The 10,434-nt window shown below is 50.5% G+C and overlaps 1 protein-coding gene across 1 annotated transcript in view; it reads left to right on the top strand.

The window, feature by feature from the left end:
- Nucleotides 1–4,436: 4,436 nt before the first annotated feature.
- The window catches only part of PLOD3 (procollagen-lysine,2-oxoglutarate 5-dioxygenase 3), a 25,792-nt gene continuing 19,794 nt past the window's right edge, over nt 4,437–10,434 (top strand). The window contains exon 1 of the mRNA XM_018572455.1: nt 4,437–4,593. Within this exon, the coding sequence (XP_018427957.1) occupies nt 4,437–4,593 (157 nt within the window). The remainder of the gene's footprint in view (nt 4,594–10,434) is intronic.

A 10,434-nucleotide genomic window follows, 5' to 3' on the forward strand; every position in this document is an offset into this window, starting at 1 on the left:
GGCGCATGCGCGGAGTCGGGAAAGCCGCATTGCGCACGCGCGGACAGGCTGGTTGGCGGAAGTGACTGCACGAACCCGAGCGGTGGCTGGCAAACTGGCCTCTCTATGTGTAACGCAGCGGCAGCCATCTACTCTTCCGCCGCCGGAGGGCAGCAGAGTACGCTGAGAGCGCTTCATGTGTGGGATAGTATGCGAGGACTGGGAGACCACGTGACCAGAGCCGGTTCCATAGAGCTTCTATGAGCCCAAATATTGGATTTTTTTCCCAAATTCTTTTCTTTGTCAGAAATTGAATCCTCATTCACACCGCAGAGGGGTCGTAACCTTATCCAAGGTGGACATTTCAACAATTGTATTCAATATCTATAAATCTGCTTTTATCTATTAAAGAAATCCCCGGTGATCCTGCCGCGACGGTCCCTGTTTACGCACTTCCTGTTTGTGGTGAAAATGCTCTGTCCCTGTGTCCTAATTGTGCCCCTGCGTTGTCACCCTGTCACAAAGACTTCCAACTGACACTCACATTTCAGCGCACATTACACAGACGTGAAATGTGATCCACTGTTGTCACCATGAGAAATGCCATGCAGCCATCGCGGGAGAGCATGTGGCTGCAAAGAGGCCGCAGGTGATCGGCAGCACTGAGATGGAACAAAGGATTTTTTAAAATGGCGATTATGACGCACAGCATTTCAGCAAACCAAGGATCATATTCATAAGGCAGTGAATCTGATATTTAGCAAACACTCCAGTGAATGTTTGGTGAGAGCGACATTCACTGCTTTATAAATAGACTCCCCCGTGTCACCCATCACGGATCTATTGGTAAGAAATCTGCAGCGTCTATTCCAAATGTACATTATTTCTGTGAGAATGAACCCGCTGTTGGGGGAATGGGGCAAAATCGAATGTTTTCAGTGTCATTCCTCTTCTGCTCGAATGTTCTTCACATATTACGGGCAGGTTCATTCATAGAGCGAATTAGGAAATACCACAATATGGCCACCAGAGGGCGCTGAGGATCACAGGACATAATTAGTGTAATACCACATGATGGCCACCAGAGGGCGCTGAGGATCACAGGACATAATTAGTGTAATACCACAATATGGCCACCAGAGGGCGCTGAGGATCACAGGACATAATTAGTGTAATACCACAATATGGTCAGCAGGTGGCGCTGAGGATCACAGGATATAATTAGTGTAATACCACAGTATGGTCAGTGGGTGGCGCTGAGGATCACAGGACATAATTAGTGTGATACCACAGTATGGTCAGCAGGTGGCGCTGAGGATCACAGGACATAATTAGTGTGATACCACAGTATGGTCAGCAGGTGGCGCTGAGGATCACAGGACATAATTAGTGTAATACCACAATATGGTCAGCAGGTGGCGCTGAGGATCACAGGACATAATTAGTGTAATACCACAATATGGCCACCAGAGGGCGCTGAGGATCACAGGACATAATTAGTGTAATAACACATGATGGCCACCAAGTGGCGCTGAGGATCACAGGATATAATTAGTGTGATACCACAGTATGGTCAGCAGGTGGCGCTGAGGATCACAGGACATAATTAGTGTGATACCACAGTATGGTCAGCAGGTGGCGCTGAGGATCACAGGACATAATTAGTGTAATACCACAATATGGCCACCAGAGGGCGCTGAGGATCACAGGACATAATTAGTGTAATAACACATGATGGCCACCAAGTGGCGCTGAGGATCACAGGATATAATTAGTGTGATACCACAGTATGGTCAGCAGGTGGCGCTGAGGATCACAGGACATAATTAGTGTAATACCACAATATGGCCACTAGAGGGCGCTGAGGATCACAGGACATAATTAGTATAATATCACAATATGGCCACCAGGTGGCGCTGAGGATCACAGGACATAATTAGTGTAATACCACATGATGGCCACCAAGTGGCGCTGAGGATCACAGGACATAATTACAGCTGAGGAAGAAGAGATACAATGTAACATTTCCGGGGGTCTCTGGAAGGGATGAGGATACAATGTATCCATCGCTGTCCATTATCCGATCTTGGTATTGATTCTTCTGCAGCCTGCGGCTTTCTCACACAAGAGTTCCAGGCAGATGAAGAGTCGCTCGATCACTTGTATGGTGCTGGAAGGGTGCCACATGAACCCGGAAGTGACGTGTCTGCTCCCTTCTCTCGTTACTGAACCCATAAGTGACGTGTCTGCTCCCCTCTCTGGTTACTGAACCCGGAAGTGATGTGTCTGCTCCTCTCTCTGGTTACTGAGCCCGGAAGTGACGTGTCTGCTCCCCTCTCTGGTTACTGAACCCGGAAGTGACGTGTCTGCTCCCCTCTCTCGTTACTGAACCCGTAAGTGACGTATCTGCTCTCCCCTCTGGTTACTGAACCCGTAAGTGACGTGTCTGCTCTCCCCTCTGGTTACTGAATCCGGAAGTGATGTGTCTGCTCTCCCCTCTGGTTACTGAACCTGGAAGTGACGTGTCTGATCTCCCCTCTGGTTACTGAACCCGGAAGTGATGTGTCTGATCCCCTCTCTGGTTACTGAGCCTAGAAGTGACATCACTGATCCCCTCTCTGGTTACTGAACCCGGAAGTGACGTGCCTGATCTCCTCTCTGGTTACTGAACCCGGAAGTGACGTGTCTGATCCACTCTCTGGTTACTGAACCCGGAAGTGACGTGTCTGATCTCCTCTCTGGTTACTGAACCTGGAAGTGACGTGCCTGATCTCCTCTCTGGTTACTGAATCCGGCAGTGACGTGTCTGATCCCCTCTCTGGTTACTGAACCCGGAAGTGACGTGCCTGATCTCCTCTCTGGTTACTGAACCCGGAAGTGTCGTGTCTGATCCCCTCTCTGGTTACTGAACCCGGGAGTGACGTGTCTGATCCCCTCTCTGGTTACTGAACTCAGAAGTGATGTGTCTGATCCCCTCTCTGGTTACTGAACCCGGAAGTGACGTGTCAGATCTCCTCTCTGGTTACTGAACCTGGAAGTGATGTGTCTGATCTTCTCTCTGGTTACTGAACCCGGAAGTGACGTGCCTGATCTCCTGTCTGGTTACTGAATCCGGCAGTGACGTGTCTGATCCCCTCTCTGGTTACTGAATCCGGAAGTGACGTGCCTGATCTCCTCTCTGGTTACTGAACCCGGAAGTGACGTGTCAGATCTCCTCTCTGGTTACTGAACCTGGAAGTGATGTGTCTGATCCCCTCTCTGGTTACTGAATCCGGAAGTGACGTGCCTGATCTCCTGTCTGGTTACTGAATCCGGAAGTGACGTGCCTGATCTCCTGTCTGGTTACTGAATCCGGAAGTGACGTGCCTGATCTCCTCTCTGGTTACTGAACCCGAAAGTGACGTGTCAGATCTCCTCTCTGGTTACTGAACCTGGAAGTGATGTGTCTGATCCCCTCTCTGGTTACTTAACCTGGAAGTGATGTGTCTGATCCCCTCTCTGGTTACTGAACCCGGAAGTGATGTGTCTGATCCCCTCTCTGGTTACTGAACCCGGAAGTGATGTGTCTGATCCCCTCTCTGGTTACTGAACCCGGAAGTGATGTGTCTGATCTCCCCTCTGGTTACTAAACCCGGAAGTGACGTGTCTGATCTCTCCTCTGGTGTCTGAGCCCGGAAGTGACGTGTATTTTATCATTTCCAGCATCAGTCTGCATCAGTGTCTCATCATCTTTAGTGGGGTCCTTAGACCCCCCAATGTCTCCATAAAGAGAACCTGTCACCTCCATTATACCATCACATAGGGGGTTTGTTCCATTGTTAGCCTCCTATGTGATAAGTGTCAAAAAATGTTTTTTCAAAATTAGAATAAAATAAATAAAAAATATTAGGAATATAGGGAGGGGATGATAGGAGGTGTAGTCCCCCCGTTTCTCTATATGGATGAGGTATACAGGCAGGGGATGATGCTTAGAGTTGTGTTCCCCCATCTCATTATATGGGTGAGGTATGCAAGAGGGGGGAAGCTAGGGATCGTAGTTCCCCATGGCTCTCTTTATGGGTGTGGTTCCACAAGTGAAGAAATGCTGCGAGTTGTAGTCTCTGATTCTGTACTCCCTACAGAAGGGGGATATGCTGACAGCTGTAATCTCTGTGCTGAAGGGGATATATGCTGGGAGTTGTAGTCCTCTATGGTGTGTATATATAGGTGTTATACAAGAAGCAGTGACGTGGCAGACCACCAGACCCTTCCTTTTCCCCCCTTTACACGCTCTCTTCCCCTTCTTCCCGCTGATTGGCCACCTGCCAGCTCCGACTTTTACTTCATTGGCCGCCGTTGACAGAAGCCGTTCCGCGATTGGCCGGAGTTTGGCGAGGCTCCCATTGGTTCAGTGGCCCCCTCGCTCTCCGCCTGTGTGTGTGGCTGAGGCGGGGCGGCGGGGCGCCCGGGGGCGGGGCATGGAACCCCGGTCTATCCTGGAGCTGGAGGCCGGAGCAGAGTGCAGCAGAGACGGACACGGGAGGATGACGGGAGTCGGTGTGTCGCGACTTTTCTGCGTACTGCTTCTGGCGGTGTGTGCTGACTGCGACCGTGCCCGGGACTCTGTGAAACCAGGTGAGGGGGCCCCAATATATTATAGGGGGGCTGCGTACCCCACTGTGACCCCGGAGTCTACTGTAATATGGAGAAGGGGGGCTGTGTACCCCCACTGTGACCCCTGAAGTCCACTGTAATATGGGGAAGGGGGGCTGCGTACCCCCATTGTGACCCCGGAGTACACTGTAATATGGGGAAGGGGGGCTGCGTAACCCCTGGAGTCCACTGTAATATGGAGAAGGGGGGCTGCGTAACCCCTGGAGTCCACTGTAATATGGGGAAGGGGGGCTGCGTAACCCCACTGTGACCCCGGAGTCCACTGTAATATGGGGAAGGGGGGCTGTGTACCCCCACTGTGACCCCGGAGTCCACTGTAATATGAGGAAGGGGGGCTGCGTACCCCCACTGTGACCCCGGAGTCCACTGTAATATGAGGAAGGGGGGCTGCGTACCCCCACTGTGACCCCGGAGTCCACTGTAATATGGGGAAGGGGGGCTGCGTACCCCCACTGTGACCCCTGAAGTCCACTGTAATATGGGGAAGGGGGGCTGTGTACCCCCACTGTGACCCCGGAGTCCACTGTAATATGGGGAAGGGGGGCTGCGTACCCCCACTGTGACCCCGGAGTCCACTGTAATATGGGGAACGGGGGCTGCGTACCCCCACTGTGACCCACTGAGTCCACTGTAATATGGGGAAGGGGGGCTGCGTACCCCCACTGTGACCCCGGAGTCCACTGTAATATGGAGAAGGGGGCTGTGTGACCCCTGAAGTCCACTGTAATATGGGGAAGGGGGGCTGCGTAACCCCACTGTGACCCCTGAAGTCCACTGTAATATGGGGAAGGGGGGCTGTGTAACCCCACTGTGACCCCTGAAGTCCACTGTAATATGGCGGAGGGTGCAGTGTACCCCCACTGTTACCCTGGGGCCCTTTGTGGGAAGAGGGCCCAGTATAATAAGGGGGCCTGTATAATGGGATGGTTGTGTGACCCAGGGGACCTAGTATAATGGGGGTGGGGGTGGGGCATACTGACATCTATACCTTGATACCTAATATTGGAGGGGCCATTCTGTAAACCTGGAGTAGGTGGTCAGGTCATCACCCCACCTCACCCCTCCCATCATTGGGTGACATCTCAGATATAGAGATATGGGGGGCCCATCACCCCACCTCACCCCTCCCATCATTGGGTGACATCTCCGATATAGAGATATAAGACAACCGTCACATGACCCCCCATTCCCTCCATCATTGGTGACATCTCAGGTGTCCACCTTTCTGGCCAGCTTGGTACACCCCTCTGGTCTCCTCTCTGTCTACATATCCCTCATATCTAGCGCTTGGGCTGACTTAGGCCATTAGCTAATCGCGGCATTTGAATTGTCAGCTCTTGGGTCGGGTCAGATGGTATTGTAGATCTTGCTGTCTGTGCTGAACGCCTCCTGCACATTTCCCGACCTCGATAGACCTCCAGAAGCCGACACGTTTTCAGCCTTCACCTGTCCCCATTGCAGGGCTTGGACTCCCGCCTCCCATGGAGGAACGGGAAAGTGTGGGGGGAGGGGAATTCTTTATGAATGGGCAAAGTGACCGGTTCTCTTTAATACCTGCGGAGGACTGTACGGGTTCAGATGGGGCCGAATGAGAGGACAGACGAGGTCTGGCTCGTTGCGCACGGGTAGACTAATTGGGCGTGTTTGGTTATGAAGGTGACTCAGCCGTTCTCTGATGAAACGTTCCCTCCGGGCAGAGGTTTTGGTTCTCTGTACACAAAGACGGGGAGATGAGCTGCCGTGCTTGTTCACCTGGGGAAAATGCTGCTCCCGGCTCCCTCCAGTGCCGCCCATTAGACCAGAAGCCTTGATGACAAGATGCTGCTATCAGGTGACATTCAGGTGTAAGTGGACATCGCCCTGCGCCGCCGCGTGAGATCAGAGGAGATGTAAACGTTCAGTCATTCTGTCAGTGCTCCCCCTGAATCTGTGTTTGTAGTTGGGGGTTCAGTGGCCCCTCTGAAGCGGGGTTCCCATTCTCTAACAGTCCTCCTTGTTTCGTCGCTCTGTTAGATTGCAAGCTCTTGGGAAAATCACGCGTACTCCATGCTGCTTCCAGAAACGTCTGCCATTCCGGGAGCTCAGACAGAGACGTGTCCGGGCGGATTGCGTCTACATGCCTCGGAGGCCCCGACTGAAAAAATCAAGGGTTCCTCGCCTCCAATGAAGCTTCTGGAATTTATTTTGCAGTTTGTAACAATCTCCAAATTTCTTCTGCACGATGGGGGGAATTTATCAAAATCTGGAGCAGTTGCCCGGGGCAACCAATCGGATTCTCTCTTCAGTTTGCTCAGGAAAAGGTGCCCACACATCGTACGATAATCGCAAGGTGTGTGGAAGGCGTGCGACCGTTTCTACTGAACGGTCGCACGACTTTTGTCTTTGGAGCATGTTCGAAAACCAGCCGAAAATCGTACGATGTTCGGCGGGTGTGTAGCATGTTCGTAAGATAAATGCCGCACGGGCCGGTGTGTGCAAGCGCACACTGCCCGTTCAGCATTTCGGTCATCGGAAGCCCGCCCCTCAGCGAGGCGGGCTTGCGATTATCGCAAGTACGATCTGCCTGTCCAAGATAGGCAGATCGTACGTTTTTTTTAATGACCTTACAACCATCGCAAGACAAAAGTCCTGCGATGGTTGTAAGGTGTGTCCCCAGCTTTAGATTTGAGCATGAGAAGCTGATTGGTTGCCAGGCACAGCTGCTCCCAGATTTTGATCAATTCCCTTCAATGTATATGATTACACCTGAGGTGCGCGTGATCAGCGTTCCCAGATTCTGATGATGTTCTTGTGTCTCGGAGGGTGTGGACGGATCCCGGCCTCCAGGTCATGAATGTTTGGAGCGCGTCCCAACAGCATCTGCCTGTCCATCAGTGCTGCCCCGGGGCCACACTCCTTTGTAACAACATTGCTCCGTTCACACAAGAGTACAACCCATTCTCTGGACTGTCTTCATTTCTATACATTGTATCCTCCTCACATCATCTATATACATTGTATCCTCCTCACATCATTTCTATACATTGTATCCTCTACACATCATTTCTATACATTGTATCCTCCTCACATCATCTATATACATTGTATCCTCCTCACATCATTTATATACATTGTATCCTCCTCACATCATTCATATACATTGTATCCTCCTCACATCATTTCTATACATTGTATCCTCCTCACATCATTCATATTCATTGTATCCTCCTCACATCATTTCTATACATTGTATCCTCCTTGCATCATTTCTATACATTGGAGGGAATCTATCAGAACTGGAGCAGAATAATCTGGAGCAGTTGCCCATGGTTAACCAATCAGCTTCTCTCTTCCGTTTGTTCAGTTAAGGTTTGAAAATGAAAGCCAGAAGCTGATTAGTTGCCGTGCACAGCTGCTCCAGGTCTTGTCTGCTCCAGTTTTGACAGATTCCCCTCATTGTATCCTCATCACATCATTTATATACATTGTATCCTCCTTGCATCATTTCTATACATTGTATCCTCCTTGCATCATTTCTATACATTGTATCCTCCTTGCATCATTTCTATACATTGTATCCTCCTTGCATCATTTCTATACATTGTATCCTCCTTGCATCATTTCTATACATTGTATCCTCCTTGCATCATTTCTATACATTGTATCCTCCTCGCATCATTTCTATACATTGGAGGGAATCTATCAGAACTGGAGCAGAATAATCTGGAGCAGTTGCCCATGGTTAACCAATCAGCTTCTCTCTTCAGTTTGTTCAGTCAAGGTTTGAAAATGAAAGCCAGAAGCTGATTAGTTGCCGTGCACAGCTGCTCCAGGTTTTGTCTGCTCCAGCTTTGACAGATTCCCCTCATTGTATCCTCATCACATCATTTATATACATTGCGGGGCGACGGCAAACAAGATGGCTGCTCTTTTTATTCAAGTCATCTGCGATCACTTGAACTAAACAAGCGGCGGCTCCCCCCGATCTACATTTAGTTCTGCTAGCACCGCAGCAAGGCTAAATGTAGAATAAAAACTGCCGGCCCGGCGCCCAGAGCTGCGTGTCCCGGGAGTCGGGCGATAGGAATTCCGCACCCCTGTCATTTATGTACATTGTATTTGCACATGTGCGGGATCTGGCACCTCTTTATTTGAGGGAAGGGGGGGCCAAGAACTGCACACACCGGGTTTTACATGATTGTGTCATCTCTGAGCCGGCATCCCTGTCCAGGGAGTAGACGAGGTGACCCTGGAAGATGCCTAAACAAAGATGGTGCCGTTGTTCTGTAGAGAAAATCAGATTAGGATATTGTTGGGAGTCATGTGATCTCTGTGAGAGGTAATAAATACCTGGAAGTGTTACACTGACGCATTGCTGAACATGACAGAATATATCTGATGACTTGGACATTGTAATCTGTCGCCATGTAGGAATAGAATCCGCCGTTTCCACTTCCCCTTCGCCCAGTTCCTGTAAGTTGAGGGTGTCATCTGTAGTTTATTGTGGGGGGAGGGGGGAATCATTTGCTGTCACAATGGATTTTGTAGTCCTCGGTACAGGTGACACACGGATCCATAAGCAGCAGTATGGGTGGGCTTGCACCACGGGGGGGGATTTGGCAGACCTCGGAGGGATAGTACACTTTGTGTTCTTGGAGAAAGTGTAATTCTATCTTCTCTCCGGAAGAAGCCATAAAAGGGGAATTGTCCCAAACAGGAGAAATGACTTCCTGTTACAGCAGCTGTGTGCGGCCGGGACCATCGCAGAACATTGCGTCAGCCTACGACTGTAAAGTGTGAACTCTGAATCACGGCCTCCCATATATATATATATAACCGGGGAGCCCTCGTGTCATCGCTCCACCACCGGTGAGGACTTTTCTGTCCTTGGCTCCTTCTAAAAGTGATTTACACCTAATTTCCTCTCTGAAGGACAGCCAGCATCATATAGCTCTTTCCTCCCCAGCCTGACTGTCCTTGGCCCCGCCCCTTTTATTCGTTGGTTTTCAGTGGTGGAAATTCAGCATCCCATGTGGGCTTAGGGAAGTCTTCATGTAAATACAGCCTGCCTAGGAACGCCCACCCCTCCAGACTGACACCCACCCATCAAGGCAATTTTATATTTGCATAACTCCTCCCAAGAGCCAGCCCACTGCTTGCATCAGGGCTAAGGGCTCTTGAGAGGAGTACTGAGGCCGGGTGCTGTGATGTTTTTAGAAGGCTATGAACAGCACCCTGCCAACCCCTCCCACTGTCCGTGATTTGCATTGCATAGAAGCAGCACGGAGACCCAGTGATGACGTCAACGGGGCAAAAAGTATATGTTGAGGAGGAACCAGGGAAGGCAAAATGTGATCAGATTCAGCTTCAGCTTTAAATGTCCCGGACTGTGAGACATAACAAAGTGTATGTAAAGCCGCACAGTATTGGGGAGAGCCCTGTCAGGTTTTTACTGCTGCCCTGCATGGGAGAGCTACCTGATCCTTGTCACAGAGACAGGAAGGGAGGGCAAATACAAAATATTAAGTTGTCACCGCAACAGGAATAAAGGGAAGTATTTAAATCATTTTGGATGGGACGGACGACTTCTCCTCGTCTTCTCCGCCGTCGTCTTCTTCGTCATCTTGTCCTCCTTCTTCCCCTTCCCCCCTTCTTGTCCTCCTTCTTCCCCTTCTCGTCATTCTTCCCCTTGTCCTCCTTCTTCCTCTTCCCCCCTTCTTGTCCTCCTTCTTCCCCTTCTTGTCCTCCTTCTTCCCCTTCTTGTCCTCCTTCTTCCCCTTCTTGTCCTCCTTCTTCCCCTTCTTGTCCTCCTTCTTCCCCTTC

Source organism: Nanorana parkeri, unplaced genomic scaffold (genome assembly GCF_000935625.1).
Source record: "Nanorana parkeri isolate BGI_ZX_2015 unplaced genomic scaffold, ASM93562v1 scaffold2038, whole genome shotgun sequence".
Classification (NCBI taxonomy): Eukaryota; Metazoa; Chordata; class Amphibia; order Anura; family Dicroglossidae; genus Nanorana; species Nanorana parkeri.